The 22019-nt window shown below is 42.2% G+C and overlaps 1 protein-coding gene and 1 long non-coding RNA gene across 4 annotated transcripts in view; one reads left to right on the plus strand and one right to left on the minus strand.

The window, feature by feature from the left end:
- Nucleotides 1–287: 287 nt before the first annotated feature.
- LOC140906861 (uncharacterized) lies at nucleotides 288–8057 on the minus strand. The gene is made up of 3 exons (XR_012157267.1): nucleotides 7641–8057; nucleotides 3811–3924; nucleotides 288–1706 (listed from the first exon to the last, which is right to left on the minus strand). It is a non-coding gene; the product is annotated as an uncharacterized LOC140906861 (long non-coding RNA).
- A 1265-nt stretch (nucleotides 8058–9322) lies between these two features.
- Nucleotides 9323–22019, plus strand: part of KCND2 (potassium voltage-gated channel subfamily D member 2) — a 433131-nt gene continuing 420434 nt past the window's right edge. The window contains exons 1-2 of one of the 3 annotated variants that reach the window (XM_073328186.2): nucleotides 9323–10314; nucleotides 12469–13646. In XM_073328186.2, the coding sequence (XP_073184287.1) occupies nucleotides 12532–13646 (1115 nt within the window). In that variant the 5' untranslated portion in view covers nucleotides 9323–10314; nucleotides 12469–12531. Of the gene's footprint in view, nucleotides 10315–12189; nucleotides 12256–12468; nucleotides 13647–22019 lie in introns of those variants that run through there. The other 2 variants (XM_073328184.2, XM_073328185.2) reach the window with 2 other exon arrangements.

Here is a 22019-nt window from a genome sequence, read left to right on the forward strand (position 1 = left end):
GCCAGTAAATCTCATTCTTGCTGAGGCAGAGGTATAATATGGTGGTTTACAAGTGTGGCTATCCCCACCAGCATGTTACACAAGGTAATGAAATTAATGCAAATGAACATGAGTTTATGGAAAATAGATATTGTCAAACCAACTTAATATCTTTTTTTGATGCGATTACAAGTTTGGTTAATAAAGGTAATAGTGCTGACATAATGTATTTAGACTTCTGTAAGGCTTTTGATTTAATACCGCATGATATTTTGATTACAAAACTAGATATCAAATTAACATGGCACACATTAAATGGATTAAAAACTGGCTAACTGATAGGTCTCAAAATGTAACTATAAACCAGGAATTATCATCAAGTAGGGTCCCACAGGGATCAGTTCTTGGCCATATGATATTTAACATTTTTATCAGCTGACCCGGAAGAAAACATAAAATCATCACTGACAATTTGCAGATGACACAAACATGGTGGGAATGATAAATAATGAAAAGGATAGATCACTGATCTAGAGCGATCTCTATAGTTTGGTAAAATGGCTGCAAGCAAACAATATATGTTTTAATATGGCTAAATGTAAATATGTACATCTAGGAACAAAGATTTTAGGCCATACTTATAGGATGGGGAAACTCTACCCTGGGAAGGTCTTCTCATGGTTAAAAAATAGGAATAAATGGTCAGTTATTACAATGGAGAGAGTTTTAATAGTGGAGCCCTCACGGCTCTGTATTGGGACCAATGCTGTTTAACATATTCACAAATGATCTGGAAAAGGGATAAACAGTGAGGTGGCAAAGTTTGCAGACGATACAAAATTACTCAAGATAGTTCAATCCAGAGCTGACTGCGAAGAGTTACAAAGGGATCTCACAAAACTGGGTGACGGGGCAAGAAAATAGATGATGAAATTCAATGATGATAAATGCAAAGTAATGCACATAATCCCAACTATACATACAAAATGATGTGTTCTAAATTAGCTGTTACTACTCAAGAAAGATATTGGAGTCATCGTAGCTAATTCTCTGTAAACATCTGCTCCATGTGCAGCGGCAGTCAAAAAAGAGAAGGGCAATAAAAATGATTAGGGGTATGGAACAACCTCTGTATAAGGAGAGATTAAAAAGCTAGGACTGTTCAGTTTAGAAAAGAGACGGAGGAGAGATATGATAGAGGTCTATAAAATCAGGAACGGTGTAGATTAAGTGAATAAGGAAGTGTTATGTACCCCTTCACATAACAAGAACCAGAGGTCACCCAATGAAATTAATAGGGAGCAGGTTTAAAGCAAACATAAGGAAGTACTTCACACAACACACATTCAACCTGTGAAACTCATTGCTATGGGATGTTGTGAAGCCCACAAGTACAATTGGGCTAAAAGAAAATTAGATAAGTTCATAGAGGATAGGTCCATCAATGGCTATTAGCCAAGATAATCAGGAATGCAACCCTATGTTCTGGGTGTTCCTAAACCTCCAACTGCCAGAAGCTGGGAATGGAAAAAGGGGATGGGTCATGCAATAATTGCCCTGCTCTGCTCATTTCCTCTAAAGCATCTGGCACCAGTCACTTTTGGAAAACTGAATATCAGGCTAGATGAATCATTGGTCTGATCCAGTATGGCGAGTCTTATGTTCTTATGAAAAAGATTTGGGCATCATGGTGGATAATCAGCTGAATGTGAACTCCTGGCCTGGCACTGTAACCAAAAAAAAAAAAAGAAAATGTGATCCTGGGATGCATAAACACGGAAATATCAAACAATAGAGAGGTTATTTTACCTATATTTACACTGGTGCAACCACTGATGGAATATGGTGTCCATTTCTGCTGTCCACTACTAGTAGGCATCCTTCAGTCTCGAGGAGAGACCATTGGTATGTGCCCCTGAGAGGTAAATTATTTACTCAATTGGTTTTATAGACACCATGCTGTGGCTGAAGAAACCCACTTGAGAGAGACAATCTCTGCCACATCTGATTTATTTAAAGATGGTGTTTCGGCCCTTTGGGCTCTGCCTTCTATGAGCCCTTTTCTCCTCTGCTAAGCTGGACTGCTTCCTCTCATAACTCTGGTAACTTTGTTAAGCTCTTGTTTCCAAAAGCTGTTGTACTGAGTGTGATCTTCCCAGTTATCCACATCCATGTCCATTTCTTTGAGGTCTCGCTTGCACACATCATTGAAATGCAAATTTGGGTGTCCTTTGGGTCTTTTTTCCAGATGCCAGTTTGCTGTAGAGGATGTCCTTTGGGGTGCAGCCATCATTCATTTGGCACACATGCCCAAGCCAGCGGAGGTGTCTCTGTTTGAGGAGTGTTTGTATGCTGGATATACTGGCCCGCTTAAGCACCTCAGTGCTGGTGACTCTATCACTCCAGGAAATTCCAAAGATTTGAGGAGGCAATGCATATGAAAGCTGTTGAGCCTCTTTTCCTGATAAGAGTATAAGGTTCATGCCTTGCTCCCATACAAAAGTGTGCTGATAACATATGCACGATACACACAGATCTTTGTGTGTTCTGTCAGTTTGTTGTTTTGCCAGACCCTCTTGTTCAGTCTAGACACTGTTGTGGCAGCTTTTCCAATGCAGATACTGAGTTCCATTTCAAGTGAAAGGTTGACTGCAAGAGTGGACCCCAGGTATGTGAACTCATTTACTACTTCAAGTTCATAGTTGTTGATCTTGATGGAGGGTGCTTCCTCAACTCCTTGGCACATTATGTTAATCTTTTTTAGGCTTATTGTAAGCTCCAAGTCTTGGCAGGCTTTGGAAAAACTGTCCATGAGGTTTCGGAGATGGGCTTCTGGGTGGGGTGTCACTGCGATGTCATCAGCGAAGAGGAGGTGTAGAATGAGGGCCTCCTGAGTCTTGATTTTAGACCTGAGTCTTGCAAGATTGAACAGGTTTCCATCAGATCTTGTGTGCAAGTAGATTTCCTCAGTTAAGAAACCAAAAGCTTGTTTCAGTAGCAAGGAGAAAAAGATCCCAAACAGAGTTGGGGCAAGCACACAGACCCCTCTACGAATCTGGAAAGCCTCGGAGTCTGAGCTATCATATTGGACGGTGCCATATATGTTTTTATTGAATGACCGAATCATACTTAAGAACTTGGGGGGACATCCAATCTTTTTTAGAAGCACAAATAGTCCGCTTCTACAGACAAGGTCAAAAGCCTTTGTGAGATTGATGAAGGCTATGTAGAGGGGCTTTTTTTCATTCTCTGTATTTCTCTTGTAGATATCTTAGACAGAAGATCATGTCAATAGCAGACCTTTCGGCTCTGAAGCCAAACTGTCATTCAGAATGGATTCTGTCTGCAAGGGTTCGAAGTCTGTTCAGGACAACTCGGGCAAAAGCTGGTGTCCACAATTCAGGAATTATGCTGATGTAAGGGACCATGGCATACATTTTGGCCTAGCAGTCCCTGCTCTGCCTGGGTCTGCACATCAGGAACTGAAGTCACTGAACAGGAGTCAGATGAATCGCACAAGGCAGGTTCAGGAAGCAAGAGTTATGGTCAGAGTGAGGCTAAGGTCAGAGACCAGAGGTAGTACCAGGCTGGAATCAGGAGGCAGGAATCAGGGTCAGAGTCCGAGAGCAGAGACAATACCAGGCCAGAATCAGGAGGCAAAAGTCAGGGTCAGACTCAGGCTGGGATCAGAAGACAAGGTGAAGTCTGGGGTCACAGCAGCCAAAGTCTGCATTTCAACTTTGTGGGCCAACCCCTGGGGTTAAATAGGGCACTTGGCCAATCAGAGGGTTGCAGGTTATTGTCACTCTGGCTCCCTTAGTTGGTACTTACTGTGGCACTTACTCTCCACAGTGGTCCCTGGCTGGGGCTCTGCACGGTCTCCTAATGGCACTGTGGGAAAAGCAGGCTCTGTAGACTCAGGTTATAGTCCATGGACCCTTGCAGCTGATAAATGGAACAGGGTTTGGAGAAGAGACATGAGAAGGATTAAAAGCTTAGAAAACCTGTCTTATAGTGAGAGACTCGAGGAGCTCACCATACATAGTTTAACAAAGAGAAGGTTAAACAGTGACTTGATTACAGTATATAAGCATCTACATGGGGAACAAATACTTAATAATGGGCTCTTCAATCTAGCAGAAAAAGATGTAAACACAATCCAACAGCTGGAAGTTGAGGCTAGACAAATTCAGATTGAAATAAGGCATACAATTTTAACAGACTGGGTATTTAACCATTGGAACAATTTACCAAGGGTCATAGTGGATTCTCCATCACTGACAATTTTTAAATCAAGATTGGATGTTTTTCTAAAAGATATACTGTAGGAAACATTTTGGGGGAAGTTCTAAGGCCTGTGTTAAACTGGAGGTCAGATTAGATGATCATAATGGTCCCTTCTGGTTTTGGAATCTATGAAACTTAATGGCATGCTTGCCCTTCAGGAGATCAGGCCCCCAATCTGTATATAAATGAGCCTTATGTATCATTTTGAAGATATGATATCAGATAAATTACATGCATTTAAAATTAGAAATATCTATTCATCTATCGTTATATATAGTGGATAAAGTTTAAAAGTTTGCTTTTATCTTTTTACTATTAGGTAAAATATTACTCGTTTCAACCAGTACTTCCTATGCACTTACTAAGTGTAATATTTATTCTGGTTTCCAAAAAATTCTAGAACACACGGTATGTAACAAACATTATGGAAAACTGATTAAATAAGTATTTCTTGGTTGAGAACAGCTTCAGTGCAAATATTTGGGGTCAGATCATCCTTTCTAATGGAAAGACATGGGGAAGATCTTTGAGGTTGTCCTCAGTGAAATTTCCTCCAGATTACTCCATCCATGGGAAAAGGGGATTGTCCTCTCACCCCTGTGCAGAAATGACAAGGTAGTCAGTTCCCCAGAACCTGCAAAATCTCCAAGTTCATCTGAAGCTCTGAGGCTTCTGGCTCACTCACACTACCCTAAACAGGGAAAGGGATGTTTCCAAATCATGGAAAGCGAGCATAAAATTAATTGTGGTTACGTTCAAGTAGACTTCTTGAGGAATTGGTGGGGAAATAGTGAATGTAGTGCATTTTCCCCTATCCATGTCATGCCTTCTCTCCATATATCAATCCCTGACTCCATAGAAGGCCATTTACAAGATCCAGGGATAGTGCTGCAGATTCAACTGTTCTTTTTCCACATGGAAAGTGGGAAATCCAGGCACATAGATTATCCTTCCTGCATAGATCTCTGGGGAGTGACCTGAGCCTTGCTTAATAATTTTCCATTATTTTTCCCCTTTTTATAAAAGTTATAATCCAATTCAAAATATTTTGCTGATCTTGCTATCAGGGCTACAGTCAAAAGACAAACTAAATTTTGATAAGGTCAGAAAATTGCAGATTGAGCTGATATATTACCATAACTATTGGTATTAATCCCAGTCGCCGACTTCCATTTTTCTGGGTGGGTGTTCCACCCCATGGCCTCGCCCTGTTCCTTCCCCCAAGCCTCTCTCTCTCTCCACCTCTTCCCACCCCTGAGTGCTTCCAGCCCACTGCTGAACAGCTGATGGGCGGGTGGCTGGTGAGCACACACTATTTTTTTTCTGTGAGTGCTGCAGGCCTGGAGCACCCATGGAGTCAGAGCCTACGATATTAATTGTATATTTCAATTATTTTCCTAAAATATGATTTATGTGCTTTACTTCAGATCAGATCAGACAGTTTCAACACCCTAACCTAAAGGGGAGACACAGTCACGTGGAAGGTGGTTACAACTCATTGAGACTGAATAGGTCCAGCTGCCCAAACAATGGAGCAGCCATTAGAAGGGCATTCTCCTGGATAGACTGGAAAAACAAAACACAGACCCAGAAGAAGAGACTCTCAGTGTCAGAGACAAGCAGAGGTGTGGAGAGAAGAACAGTACGTCATACTGTGAATGGTGACCAAGGTGGGTCACAGAATCTCTGAGCTTTCTAGGAGAATGTAAGTCAGGTCACTTCTGTTTCTGTAATTTAAGAGGAAAGCCCATGTTGAAATGTTTGAAATGAAGAGGCACATTAGATGAGGCTTCTTCACATGTAGGCTTTTCAAAAAAAAATCCTTTTATTTTTGAGCAAAATATTTTTGAGTAACACTTTGAGCAAATGCTAAATAAAAATACAGTTTCTAAAGAAAGTTGTTTGTCAGTCTTATCTGTCACAAGATCCTGAAGGGAAGAAATGCAGGTACCCTGCAGGGTGATAAATTGTTGGTTTCCAAGTCCTGGCCTACGAGTAAAAGAATCACAAGACTCCACCCCAAGATGGGTCACACCTCAAGGGGTGCCAGAGAGACCAGAAAGGAGGTAGTGGTGCTACCTCACAGAAAAGCTGACAATGTGGCTTTAAATAATTCCATTGTTTTTTATCATAATTTTGTGAGTTAAGGATTGAGTATTAACTTAATACTAAATCACAGAATCATAGAATCATACAATATCAGGGTTGGAAGGGACCCCAGAAGGTCATCTAGTCTAACCCCCTGCTCAAAGCAGGACCAATTCCCAGTTAAATCATCCCAGCCAGGGCTTTGTCAAGCCTGACTTTAAAAACCTCTAAGGAAGGAGATTCTACCACCTCCCTAGGTAACACATTCCAGTGTTTCACCACCCTCTTAGTGAAAAAGTTTTTCCTAATATCCAATCTAAACCTCCCCCACTGCAACTTGAGACCATTACTCCTCGTTCTGTCATCTGCTACCATTGAGAACAGTCTAGAGCCATCCTCTTTGGAACCCCCTTTCAGGTAGTTGAAAGCAGCTATCAAATCCCCCCTCATTCTTCTCTTTCTTCTCTTCTGCAGACTAATGAATTATTAAGAGGAGACCATATGATTTTGTGTACCAAAGAAAGCTTTTGGTGTTAAAACTCTAACTATATCAAGAATGCACTAAAGAAAATCAACAAGTAAATGCAATAATTCTTTGGCATCACAGGCTTTAATCTGCTTAATCCACAGAGACCTCTTGGCACCTCATAAGAAAATTTTCAAAAACTATTTAGAAGCAATTTCTTTTATATTTTATTGTTTTAATCTCTAACACCATTTACTTCCACATTTCAGTTATTATCTTTAATGCTCCTCCTGTTTAATTCTTATTTGAAGTCATAATTCCTTTTGTCACGCCATGCCAATCATGCCAATTTCCCAGTAAGTGATAGTGATGTCACAGAAAGAGGATTATGACTTCAGGAGACAAATTGATTATATGGTAGCTTTTACTTACATGAAATTAGTCTTCCTGAAAGTGCTGGATTAAGAATACTGGAGACTGAAAGTCTCTATGTACAGAACAGGTAGAACTCAAGTAACAGTTCAAGCTTCTCTCTAAATGCCTTTCATAATATTTTTAATGGATTTCATGCTGGAATGAGAAGGCAGTAGAATATGCTTACCCGTATAATCCTTAGCTTCTCTTCTGAGGATACTATTTCTGAACAGTACCATCATTTCTATGATGTGGACACCTATTTAATAGGAACTGGACTGAAACCATAAACATTTCACACCATCAGAGTTCTCTGAAAGACATTACTTTCAATCACTTTTGACCTCAAACTTATGACTTAAAAGTGAAAGTTTCAAGATGTAATTATCCAAATATCCTGACTTACCCTATCTTCCAACTCAGCTGGTTTTAAATATATTTGTTGTTGTTGCATCTTTAAAGCAATGTCAAATGTCAGTGAGTTCTTCAAGGGAACCTATCCTCATCCGTGTCTGTGTATGTATATGTGGGGAGAAGGGGAGTATGAGTTCTGATTGCACAGTTTAATTTTGTAAGAAAACAACTGCAAAACAAAAATACAAGTAAAGATTACAAAAAAGGCTAACCATTTTATAGGCAAAGGCGGTTCACGTTAAAAAAGGAGATCTCACTATTATATGACTCGCTGCTGAACTATTGAAAACGTCAATCAGATGTTTTGTTAGTGGTCATAATATTACCTTTTGACATTGCTAGATCAGAGGCCATCCCTGTCATTTAGCATTGGGAAATGGTATCACTGACATTTAAAGCCCCTTATATATATATCTTGACCAACCTATTGCAAATTGGATATCAAGTCTTTTTATAAGAATAATCATTAACTTATTGCTTTTTTAATAATTAACATGGTGTTAAAGCATTGTCTTATAAAAAGCTCACAATGATTAAGACTTTCTAAAAGGCAAAATATTGAAGATTTTGAAAGCTTTCTCCAACACTAAAAGTCAAACTTTATTTTAAAAAAGCACTGTTACTTCTGCATACATGTTGCTAACAGCAGAAAAATGTAGGATTAATATACTGAGCATTTAGATTTGAATCATAACACTTCTAATAAAATAATGGAAAGGCTCCTTTTCCTTTATCGTTATTTTAGTAAGCTTGATTTGATGCTCTTGATCCAAAGTTCTCCTAATTTAGAAATTAGACAGGTTATACATGTCATGATCCTTATATCTTAATTTATGTAAAAGACTCACTTTTTTCAAATATTTCTCAGGGGAACATGTAGATTTGTCATGCTAGAGTACTCTCTCTCAATAGGAATAAAAAAATATAGTTTTACATGTTAAAAGTTAACCATACTATTTAAAAACATCCAAGTCCACTAAAAAGTACAGTATATACTGTTTTAGACTCTGCTATACTTCCTACTTTTTAATGATTTGCCAGATGTGGTGATTTGTCTCTCCTTCTTATAAGCCAGACATCTAAGGCTGAGTCCAAAGATATAACAACAGTGAAAGAAGTAGCTAAAAATGCACTGTTTCAGATATTGAAATATGAAGGAAGCAAATTACTATATGACAGATTTGTAGCTCTTCATGTTATTACTAAGCCAAATCAAACATTAGTGAACAAGAGAAATAACCACCTTTTTGTAAGCTCAGTGAAAAAGACTGATTGTTTTAAGCATTTTAATTCTGAAATACAAAGCATTCGTTTCACTTACAGGATACTAGTAAATAGCATTTCAAAATTAGGAAATCATATCACTAACCTCTGTACTTTTTACTGAAAGATGCACAATTTTCTTAAATTTACAATCTCTATTTTTAAAAAAGCCACACCCTTAAAAATTACTGTAGATATTACAAAATAAAAACCCGATGGATTTTTATAATCACTGGACAATTCCTTTCCCCATTGGTAATTTTGGTTGTAACTAGATCTTCTAATAAGAAGGATTAGTGGGGTGCAGATTGCTTCTCTCCCTCAGTCCCTGCAGCAGGGCCGCTTTAGGAAAGGTGAGGAATTAACTTCTCGTCATCCACACGCCACCTAGTGATGAGGAAAGGGTGGATTGTCTTAAAAGGGAACAGAAAGGACAGAAGGATGAAAATGCTCACAGCACCCGTCCCACCGATCGCCTTTCTTGAAAGCTAGAAAAGCAATTTGGATAAGGGATGCGATGGGAACTACAAAGAGGAATGAAGCTGCTATTAAAAAGTCTCGCAACACTTCACTTCCAGTCTGTAATTTGATTTTTTTTTCCTTAAGCAACTAATTTCTCCCCTTTGTTGCAAGGAACTGGCAGTTCAAAGAGATCACCCTAATTGCCTCTTCTAAATCGTATCCAGAGCTTGACCTCCGCCCCAGGCAGCAGTCAACTAATTACGCAGCCAATGAGGGGGTGGACTGAGCCGCACGGACACGAGCCACACACACCCCCCCCCCCACCCCATGTTCTCGCCTGCACCGCAACCCGGCGTGTAACGATTTGTAATTCTCTTTGTTCCTCTCTCGGATCGATGTCCTCCTCCTTCACGCCACCTCTCCTGGCTGCTTCCTTCGGTGGCATTTGCAGGAGCGGAAAGGAGAAGCAGCCGCCTGGAAAATAACAACCTGCAGCCGCCGCCGCAGCCGCTCCTCTCCCAGCTTTGCGAGGCATGGCCCACCCACTGGAGGGGCAGGAGAGAGAAGCCCTGCTGTGCCCTCTGCCTCACGAGTGCCTCCTCCCCACCCAGTCCGCGGCCATCTGCAGCCCCTCAGCCGCCCGGCGGCATGGGCAGCGGCGCGACTCCCTCCTGACAGGGGCCACCCCGCCGCAAGCCCCGCTCCTCGGGAAAGACGCGCTCCATTAACTTGCCAGGCGCGATTACGCTGCTTCCTCCCCCCCTCCCTGGAACTTGTTGCTGGTGGTGCTTGGCGGCGGCGGGGGAAGCCCCGGTAGCTCTGGCCCCTGGGCTCGGGGCTGGCTTTCCCAGTGGCTCCCGTCTCTCCGCCTTTCCCGACAGGGCCCCGCGGATGAAAAAAAAGTCTCTATGCAAGTGAGCGCTCTGGCCAGACTTTGCCAGGTACGTACCGCGGGCTGCGCCCGGGCCGGGGGAGGGCGAGCCGAGCCTGGGGCTGGGGGGGTCCCTGCCTCTAGCCAGCAAACTGCACCCGGCCAGGGGAACCAGGGAGGCTCCCTCAGCCTCGGGTCCCGCTCCAAACCTCTCCCCGACACCGTCCGTACCGCGAGCCCCCTTCCCCCTAATCGCACACGAGGCTCACTGATCCCTTCCCTGGCCCCCTCCTCTTGCACTATGGAGACCCCCTCATCCCCCTGCCTCCCTAGCCTCAGCATGCCCCCCTCCGTGCACTGTGCAGACCCCCAGTTACCCTGCCTCAGCATGGCCCCCTCCCTGCACTATGGAGCCCCCCTAATCCCCTGCCTCCCTAGCCTCAGGATGCCCCCCTTCGTGCACTATGGAGACCCCCAGTCACCCTGCCTCCCTAGCCTCAGCATGCTCCCCCCTCCGTGCACTGTGCAGACCCCCAGTTACCCTGCCTCAGCATGGCCCCCTCTCTGCACTATGCCCCCCCCAATCCCCTGCCTCCCTAACCTCAGCATGCCCCCCCTGTACCATGGAGCCCCCCTAATCCCCTGCCTCCCTAGCCTCAGCATGCCCCCCCTCCGTGCACTATGGAGACCCCCAGTCACCCTGCCTCCCTAGCCGCAGCATGCCCCCCTCCGTGCACTGTGCAGATCCCCAGTTACCCTGCCTCAGCATGGCCCCCTCCCTGCACTATGGAGCCCCCCTAATCCCCTGCCTCCCTAGCCTCAGCATGCCCCCCCTCCGTGCAGGAGGGAGACCGCCTAATTCCCCTGCCTCAGCATGGCCCCCTCCCTGCACTATGGAGACCCCCTAAGCCCCCTGCCTCCCTAGCCTCAGCATGCCCCGCCCTCCGTGCACTGTGCAACCCCCCGGTTACCCTGCCTCAGCATGGCCCCCTCCCTGCACTATGGAGCCCCCCAATCCCCCTGCCTCCCTAGCCTCAGCATGGGCGCCTCTTACCCCCGCCCCTCGCTGACCCCCCTGCACTACGGAGACCCCCTAAACCTCTATTCCCACCCAACCCGCGCTTCACTCCAGACTCCAAAACCCGTGTCTCCCCTCCAAGCTCCACAGTCACTGTAACGCATCCACACGTCTCTCCCTCCCCGACCCCAGCCCCACCCCCCTCCCCGGCTTTCCCCAAACTTCTCTTCTCCCGCCCCAGCCCCCCCATAAACCGGCAGGCTCCTCCCCCCAACCGCTCCTTCGCCTGGATGCTTAAGCGCCCCACTGGCTAGTCCCCTGAGCCGGGGCCCTTCTGACCCCCCCCGCCCCCTGGCTCTCCCCGGGCTCTGCGCTTCTCTCCTCCCGGCTCTGGACCCCGCCCCATCACCCCAGTCCCGATTTCCCCCTCGCCAGCAGGCAGCCGCCCCCTCCGTCGGGGGTTCCCCCGCGCGTCATTCTCTGCTCCAGCGTGTTTTCCTGGAAGAAAACTTGCCGTGAAGTTTAAGGCTGTCGCCTTGAGCTCCTCCCCCGGCCGCGGGCTCCCCCTGCCCCTTCTCCCAGGGCCGAAATCCCAGGAGCAACCGGGCGGGGGGGGATCAGTCCCGACGTCGCGCTGGGGCTCTGAATAGGGAAGGGGCGGCCGCCTTCGCCTGCCCACTCCCCTTCCAGCCGGGCCACTTAGCGTTGTGCAGAGCGGGAGGGGCTGGGGAGAAATTCTGCGGTAGCCCCCGGCTGGGAACTGTTTCGCGGCTGCCAGCGCCTCCCTCCTGCGCCCATTCCGCCGCCAGCGGCAGCTGCCTGGCTCCTCCGGCAGGAACAGGTGGGCGGAGAGTCGGGGTGGGCGCACATCGCTAGGGCAGAAAGATCTTCCCCTAGCTCCGGGTGGCTGGCCCTAGCTGGCTGCTGGGTGCACATCCTTCGCAGGCTGTGTCTGTATGCAACAGACGGACCTTTCTTCACAGGAACCAGCTGGTAGGGAGGGTGAGGTTTTTTTGGACACCAGTGCATGATGAATTTCCCAATACTCTGATTTATTATCTTAAGCCACTGGGAGGGAAAAGGGAGGAGACAAGACAAGTCTTTAAATAAATACTAATACTAATGAATAAATGAATAGTAATGTTCAGTACTTTGATATTGTGTGAGCATTTTTATTTATTCATTTTTTAAAAATTTATATTTTAGTGGCCAAGCCTAGATTGGCTCTGAAGTGATCCCTCAGCAGCAGCTGCACTAGCAGGTTGGACCATGGCAGCAGGAGTAGCAGCTTGGTTGCCATTTGCGCGGGCGGCAGCCATAGGATGGATGCCAGTGGCCACGAATCCCATGCCAGCTGCTCCCCGGCAGGAGAGAAAGCGAAGCCAGGACTCTCTGATTGTGTTGAACGTGAGTGGTACCCAGTTCCAGACATGGCAGGACACCCTGGAGCGCTACCCTGATACACTACTGGGCAGCTCGGAGCGGGACTTCTTCTACCATGCAGAGACACAGCAGTACTTTTTTGACCGGGATCCTGACATCTTCCGTCACATTCTCAACTTCTATCGTACAGGGAAGCTGCACTACCCCCGCCAAGAATGTATATCAGCATACGACGAGGAGCTGGCCTTCTTTGGCATCATCCCTGAGATCATAGGTGACTGCTGCTATGAGGAGTACAAGGATCGCCGACGTGAGAATGCTGAGCGCCTGCAGGATGATGCAGATCAGGATCATGCGGCTGAGAGTTCCCTGCCTTCCATGACAACTCGGGAGAGAATGTGGCGGGCCTTCGAAAATCCACACACAAGTACACTGGCCCTGGTCTTCTACTATGTCACTGGTTTCTTCATTGCTATCTCTGTCATTGCCAATGTGGTGGAGACAGTGCCCTGTGGGGTAAACCCTGGTCGCATCAAGGAGCTGCCCTGTGGGGAGCGCTATGCTGTGGCTTTCTTCTGCCTGGATACTGCCTGTGTCATGATCTTCACTGTTGAGTATCTGCTGCGTCTGGTGGCAGCCCCCAACCGCTACAAGTTTGTGCGCAGTGTCATGAGTGTTATTGATGTAGTGGCCATCATGCCCTATTACATTGGTCTGGTGATGACAGATAACGAGGATGTCAGTGGGGCCTTTGTGACACTGCGTGTCTTCCGTGTCTTCCGGATCTTTAAGTTTTCCCGCCACTCACAGGGGCTGCGCATCCTGGGTTACACGCTAAAAAGCTGTGCCTCGGAGTTGGGCTTTCTCCTCTTCTCACTGACCATGGCTATCATCATCTTTGCCACGGTCATGTTCTATGCAGAGAAAGGTTCATCGTCCAGCAAGTTCACCAGTATCCCTGCGGCCTTCTGGTACACCATCGTCACTATGACAACGCTGGGGTAAGTGCAGATTTGCTTTGGCAATGGCCAACATTTTAACAACTTTACTGTCACAAAAGAGCAAGTTTGATTTTAAAAACTTCATTAGAAAAAGTGGGAGTACCAGTATTTGTTACAAAAACTTTATAGACACAAGTGGGTGCTTTATACATTCTATTTTAAACCCATGTGAATAGGTAGGTGTAAAAGTGTTGCCAGAGGATAAACGTAAATAATTTATTACAGAATCAAAATTATATGTAGTTTCTTTACTCTTTGCTTTTGCAGATGGGACAGTTAGAGTATTTTTTGTAGTCTCCAGGAGGTGTCAGTGGGTCTTTAATGATGTGATATAAGTCCTAGAAAGATCCTTTACAATATTTGCTAATGTAGTGGCAATTAACAAAAGCGCCAAGATAATCTTACCATATAGAAAACAGTGTAGCTCTGCCATTTTGTTTGAACCAAAGTGATATATAGAAACAGACTTGGATACTATAAAGTCAGTCGAATTCACAAAAGCATAAGTAAAGCTTTAAACTTCACAAAGGCCAAACCTTGATCCCATTAAATCACTGGCAAAATTCCCTTTGACTTCAGTGGGACTAGGAATTGGCCAAAAGTGAATGACATGTGTCAACCTACATACACTTATGAAAGTGCCTGTGAAGCTGACTGAGAAAGTATGACTAACATGTGACTAATTTAATTCCAGTATATATGTTAAAAGTTGTTCTAGTTATAAATTAAACTTCCCAATAATTTGGAATTAAAATATATCACAGTTGACATTTAAGATCCAATGAGTTTTGGTGGTTAGTTAGGAGACTTCATTGTTTAAAAATGATATTTATATCATTGTAGCTGTTTATTCTATAGATAAGGTCATGGAAATGTATTTCTCTGTGATGCTAACAGATTTAGAAAGGTTGGTTAATTTGAGGAGGCAATTTGTCATTCTAGTCTTACTTCTGTGATATATAGCATGTTGTAATAGCTATTATATTGAATCTGAATAGGAGTTTATTCATTGTAAATTTCTAGTTCTTTTATGACTGGGCGTATTAAGAGACAAAACTTTTCTCTGTCACTAAGACCATCCTTTCATTAATCAAACCTTTCATCACATCTTATTTAAATTGTCTGGGTTTATGGAACATGCCTCTTTTTTTTACTTTACCAAAATGAAAGTAAACCTGTATAATGAATTAGTTTATTTATTACCTATTATCATAATCTAGATTTGAAAATCATGTAAAAAACTTTAAAGATAAAAGGGCTGTATTCTTCCATCAGTTTTTGTACAGAGCTTTTATCTTTAGTACAATATAACAAATGAAGATAAACACTGGAAATATTTCATGTGTCTTCTGGTATCGGTGTATAATGCCAGAAATGTGTTACAAGCTGTCATTGGTAACAAATTAAGGATTTGTTGTTATATTAGGTAAAATGCTCTTATTACTATAGTTTTTTAATACTGTTACATTATTAATTATTATCTAACCTGTCGATAATTTCAGCAAAATCAGTCATGATCAATTAACATCACTGAGAACATTTACCACTGGAGATGAAATAACAAATGTAGGAGCTGATCTGTATTTGCTTATAATAACTGATATCTCTTCGATAATTAAGGTAGTCAGTATTGGTTGGTAGTACTTGTCCAAGGTACTGAACAGTACATTGTTGTTAACAGTTTATGTCCACCTTGTAATTGTCTATGTTTCTGATATAGGAGCCTGTTTGGCACTGGTAGGAAAAAATAAATAAGAAGTGTATTATGTCATGATTCTAGATTATAAAAGTATTTTAGACTGGGTAATGTTATCAAAGCACCTAAGTGATTTAGGAATCCAAATGTCATTGGAAACTAGTGAGACTTTGGATTCAATTTTCAAAAATTTTCAAAAATTCAATTTTCAAAAAAATTGGATTTAGGGTCCTAATTCACTTAGGCTAGATTTTTACAGGGATTTAGGTGCTTGAGGATGCAGGTAGAAACACAGTAGGATTTTTCAAAAGGATTTAGGTACTTAACTCCCATTGGTTTCAAGAGGCCACTTAATAGGTGTTCTGTGACAGAATTTGTAAAGAGGCATTCTGGTAAGGGGCCTAAAAATTAGGAGGAATAATTCTCATGTGTAATCTCTATGACCCAGCAACAAGATCTGTGCATTCTATTTGTGCTACTGCCATGCAGAAGCTGCATAGGACCACTGCTGGACAAAATACATGTTCCAAATACATGTACATATAGGGGCTAGATTCACTTTAGGCACCTAAATCCCAGAATCAGTCCCACGGGGATTTACATAACCCCCAGTCAGCCACTGCTGAATCCCATAGCACCTAAACTCTCTCAGTGCCTAAGTTCCTTAGGCACCTATATTTCTGCCTCTGAGCATACAAACTGCAGTGACATACACGGTGTCTCCATGTCCAAGCCCCAGCACAATGTACAATGAGGGGGAAGTTAAGCATTCCTCTGTCTAACTTGCTTGTGGGACCCAATCTGGCAATCATGCTCAGGACTCACCTACTAGATCAGTCCCAAGTAGGCAAGTTTACACAAAAGGCGGGGTTGGTTGTGGGGGTAAAAAGGAGAAGGAGGAGGACCACCTCTCTCATAACTTTTAGCCCAGTGGTAGGGACTCACCTGGGAGACCTGTGGTTTAAGTCTCCCCTCCACCTGATGGGGCAAAGAGATTTGAACAGGGATCTGCTACCGCTCAGATGAGTGCCCTAGCCAGTGGACTATGGGATAATCTGATGTGGGGTCTCTCAGGGTCTTTCTACAGTGAAATTAGACATCTACAGCTGGCCCATATCAGCTGACTCTGGCCCGTGGGGCTCAGGCTCTCTTTGGCCTAATGACTCTTTCATTATTTATTTCCTTCCCTCTTTCCCCACCCTCCACATGCCAGTTTCTTGCAAAAATGGTATAGGTACCTAATTCCAAGAGAGGGTTGGCAGCTGAGAATCCCAAGCAGAGGGAGGTGCCTCCCTTCAGGCTGGACTTAGATGCCTATCTCTGAGAGAGGGGTAGGGTTTAGCATGCACTTCTCAGCACCTCCTGCTGGTTAGTTTAGGTAGGAGCCACCTAGCCTAATGGCTTGTGTGAATCCCACTCTGAGGTACCTGTCTCTCCTCATTCATTGTATAGGGAGTCAAGGTGCTGAATTCAGACTTTGCAAATTCCAGTGATAAAGGTTAGGCATGGTGATATTCAACATCCCTACACCTATGTTCCTTTGTGAATCTAGCCCTTACATGCCATTTGGGGGATAGCTGCACAGTCATCCTGAATTTGGCCATTAACATTTACGATAACACATAATTCTGGAGAAGTTTTAAGCAGCATGTTAACTGAATAATGTTGTCCTTTTAATAATATCTTGTTAGCCACGTAAAGATTGTGATTAAATGTTAAATAGTGATGTATAACTTGAGAAGCATAAAAGGCTCAGAACTCTTCTCAGTTTGATAGAGTAAGTGCAGGAAAAGAGAGGAAAGTTACAAGGGAAAAAGAGTAAAGATCAGTGAAAGTTTATTGTTATTTTTTCTAGTAACTTGGATTAGGGATTAGACCCTGCCACCCTTACTTGGGCTACACTCCCATTAATTTAAATTTGAAGTTTTGTTTGAATAAGGACTGCAGAAACTGGTCTTACATGAACCAAGTTCTTCACCTAGGAACAAAACTAGCTGAACTTGCTTATATTTTAGAGGATCACTGGCCCAACAAGTTATCTGAAATGTTATAAAATTGTAGGAAAGCTAATGCTAAATAATAGACTAACTTTATTTGAGTTTTGAAGACTGGATATTGTCCTTACAATTTGTGAGATAGCTACGGTATTGAGTGTCAACCTTAGCAATTTGGGTAGTTATCTTGGAAGCACAGCCATATTTCTCAGTTCTGCATAAGTGGTAAGCAAGTAAACCATCTTTTAAAAACACAGATTACATTTTTCTCTGTAGAATGCCAGTGACTTCAACTATTGCTACACGTACAGACTTGTACTCCAAGTACATCACAACTATTAACTCTCCTCAACTCCAGATATCACAGTGGAAAGGGTTGTACGTGAGGTGTAGTTATACCAAAAATAAAATAAAAAATGAAAGGACAAATGTAGTTCTAGGAGTAGAACACGTGCTCACAAACAAGCTGAGAAATGTGCATTAAAGTTTCAAGTCAATATTTTAGTGATTTTTCACGATACTACTACTTTGGCTCTATAAACCATGAAAGTCCTTGGCCGTTCTCACAATTTGCCGCCCCCCCCTTCTGTTATGGGTTTGCTTGTTTCATCTGCATCAGTTTTAATTATAGAAAAAGGTTACAAGTGAGACAGAGGTGAGTAACAAGCACAGGGAAAAGCAGAAGGAGGTTGTAGAGATGTGGGGAGGAGGGTTCAAGCTGGCAATAAGGACCAGAGAAGCTTGGGGCCAGCAGCACAAATGAGGCACAAAGGACAAGCAGCTGTAGGGTAGGAATGGAGTCAGAGCAAGAACTGAGGTCTATTGAAACTGAGGCTGACAGATTTACACAGGTGCTTATCAGACACGCACAACTACAATGACTGAATTCTGCCACTTTCTGCTGTAATCCCCTAATTTACTGGTTTTCTTCCTGGCGCTGCTATAGCCAACAAATGAGCTGGAGAAGCTTGGGCCAAGTTTTAGTGGAGTGGGAGTGTATGTTTGTAGATCATACAGCAGTATTTGTACAAATGTATATATGCTGTTATATATTGTGCTTTAAATAAAGAATGTATTGATCTTTTGTGACTGGTTCAAAAACAATGACACAGGCATATGAAATAGTACCTTCATATTTATGGGCATGACATTATATAGTTTTGTCAGATCATATAGCACATCAATAGGTGAATTATAGACTTTGTGGAGGGCTATTTAAAAATGAGGAAATTGATTTTTTGCTTTCATAATGTAAACTAGATGTACAAAAGAAAGTAACAAACAGTTCCATTAATTATTATTATTAATTTATTCATGTGCTAAGCATCTTACAAAAGATTCCCTGCCCTGAAGAGTTTACAGTCTACTAGATGACATGATGATGTAACATGAGAAAGCTACAAATAACAGATCAGGGAATAGGATGATGGGTCTAATGCTATTCTACACCTGCTACTTCCATCCCCTACCTTCATCATTTACCTCCCATTCCTTTCAGGTCCTTGAAGTATGCTTCCTTTAGTTCTTTTCTCCTCACAACGCTGTTCTCTATAGTCCTCCAAGCTCTGATTTTCACTATGGGCTTTCTGTGTTCCTCTATTCCCGCTCCCTTATCCACAGCCTGGGCAAATTTAACTTCCACATGAAAGACCCCTCTGACTTTTGCTTTCATTTGTGTCCTCTCCCTAGCTTCCTCATTCAGCTGCCAGAACTGGATCAAATCCTCCATTCATCACCATTGTCATTCTCCTGACCTAATCTTTACCCATAATGGTTCACTCTCTGACCTTTTCTTGATGAATTGCCTCTTTACAATCATCACATAATCTCCTTCAGCAATGCACAATTCATACCTGATCTACACACTATCCTGTGTTCTTTCTGTGACCTCCAAGCAGTCAATGTCTCCTGTGTCTCTGATCTTTGTCTGCTCAGAAATACCCAAATATCAAAAATAAAGAACCAATAGTTAAGTAAAAATACAAAATGAGAGCACAATCCTGCAAACCCCTACATCATGAGTAGTTTCATTAAAGCCTATGGGACTACTCATGGGAGTGAGGGCTATTCATGTGAGAAAAGATTTGCAGAATTGGATCCTTATTTCTGTATTTTTACTTAACTAGTTGTTTCTTTTAGTATTTGTATGCTTGATATTTTTTCAAGTCTGTTTCAAATTGAATTTTTCTATTTTTGTGTACAATCTTGTGATGGTGCTAGACTCTGTCCTTCCCATTTTATGTATTCTAGCTATTCAGATCCCATTGTGAAAAAAATAGATCAAAACATCTAATGTATTTGCAAAGTGTAATATAACCACCTTCAAAGTATGTTACTTGATATTCAAAATGGGCTCCAGAGAAAATATGAAGTATTTGAAAATAAGGGTCAGTTTGGTGGCAATGAAAACAATTTTTGTTTATTTGCTAATAAAAAGATGCTTAAAATTGCATTGTGCTATTGGATGCCTTGTTAGGAAACAGAAGTCATTATATCTGCTTTAGTTCTCTTCAGATAGGTCAACTTGCATGACTAAAAGATCATGCAGATTTCTTAAAGGGAAGGAACATTGTTTACTTCATGCAGTTTCCCTGGAGCATGAATTTCTTTACCACAGATACAAGCATGGATGTGGTGGGAAGATGAGTTTTCTGTTGAGAATCTCATTTATTTACTTCTTTTGGTGGAAACAGATGGAATTTGGTTTTCTTGTAGTTACTGTGAGTCAAGAATAACAACACTTGGGTTGGTGCTGAGGAGGTGGCAATAACAAAATATATGCCAGTAGTACCCTGTAAGTGTATAAATTGACATGAAGAATGATCACCACTGACATCTGATTTATTGATTATAGCCCATCATATGAACGGGCCTCAGCTAGTAATGCGAATATGAACTATATGAATGGTTTGACTGAAGTGATAAAAATCCAGGCATTTCAAATTGCCTGGTGACACAAGAGTTAACTCAAACCATTGTGAACTTCTGTACCCCTGCCCAACAAGACATGTTTATAGGGTTTTTTTCCCAGCATTTTCATTGTAAATATTTTTATAGTATCTATAAATACAGTAGTAGAGATAGCGGTGCTACATATGAAGCTGTCTGGGAAACAAAATTGTAGTACTGAATACAGAAACTGGTAAAAGAGCTCAAAATCCATCTGAAATCTTGTTGTTATAGAAAACATTTCATAAACACAAGAAAAGACCCTCAATTTACTTTATTTATTTTCCATAATAAACATTTGAAATAATAAAAATCTATGGGCCTGTTTCTCATTTTATTGAAATTTTATCCCATATAATCCCGTTACTTCTCGTTTACCCCAAAAAAAATGAGAGGAGAATTGGATTCTATAAGTCATAAACTGACTCTTTGTTTAAAAGAAGACATATAAAATACAAACCCAAAGACATAATTTAGATTCAGGTGCAGATTCAAGTTTCATCAGTTATCTGACAGCAAAGTTGACACAGTGCTAGAAAAGGTCCTATATATTTCTGTACCTATCATTCATCAGGCGGTGAATGAGAACACTGATTTTTATTTAAGACATAATCTATAAAACAGTTTTCCTTCACTTCTTATGAAGTGGAGAAAATATTTTTAAATGCCTAGACTGTGCATTAGAATGATAGCTCTATGTTCGGTTACATTTCTCTGAAACAATAATAATTACCATGCTTGGACTGTCACCTGTATTGCAATTACTGGTCAAATTCTATCAGTGGATCTGCAGTACATGGCTTAACTAACATCGTTTCTGGCTGCAATATATGAATGAGAATCTCTCATACTCCAAATAATATTTCTATAATCACCTTGTTTGGTATTAAATGAATAGATCTAAAAAAAGGAGCATTTTGACAAAAAAAGGAGCATTTTTACCACAGTGCAATGAGAAGTTATATTATTTTTTCCCAAACTGGCTTAAATAAGGGTCAGTTAAGGTGACAAACATATTCTGCCTTTTAAGTAGAACAACTGAAGTGCAACAGATGTGAGAAGCATAAGAGAGATTGCTGGACACAAGTCTTCACGTATATACTTACTGACATAGGGTCAAAATCAAAACATTAGCACATATAAAATTATGTGGCTTCTGGAAGATTCCCTGAAAGATTTTAGCTCAATTTAAATAGTAATAACCATAATTAATAATAACAATTGATAATTAGTAACTAGTAATTAATAAATAATAATACATACTAACTAATAAAGAGTGTCTTGAGACAGAGATAACTCAGAACCATCAAATTGCAGACTTGCTAAAGGGAAATACATTAGTTTCTTCACACCAGCACAATGGCATTTCAAGAGATAAGAAGCAGCTTGTAGCAGAGATCCCCAGATCTCTGGAAGGGATACCGATACCTTAATGGTCTAAATATCCAGATCTGAAAGTTCATCTGCACCCTACAAACCCATACTCAAATAGCAGCAGTTTTAACACTTCCTATTTCTAAAAGCTGATAAAATAATCATAACATATTATTGTGGCTGTATGAGATCGTAAAAGCCAAGTTCTGTCTATGTGACTATTAAAGATCCAGAGGCGCTTTTCATAAGAGCAGTGCAGTGGTTTGCTCTGAGGTCCTTGATAAAACAATATTTCCTTTCTCACATTGCTGTGTAGCATACTGTGCACTGGTTGGCTACAACCCTCCATCCCTGAGGTGT

This window comes from Lepidochelys kempii, chromosome 1 (assembly GCF_965140285.1).
Source record: "Lepidochelys kempii isolate rLepKem1 chromosome 1, rLepKem1.hap1, whole genome shotgun sequence".
NCBI lineage: Eukaryota > Metazoa > Chordata > Testudines > Cheloniidae > Lepidochelys > Lepidochelys kempii.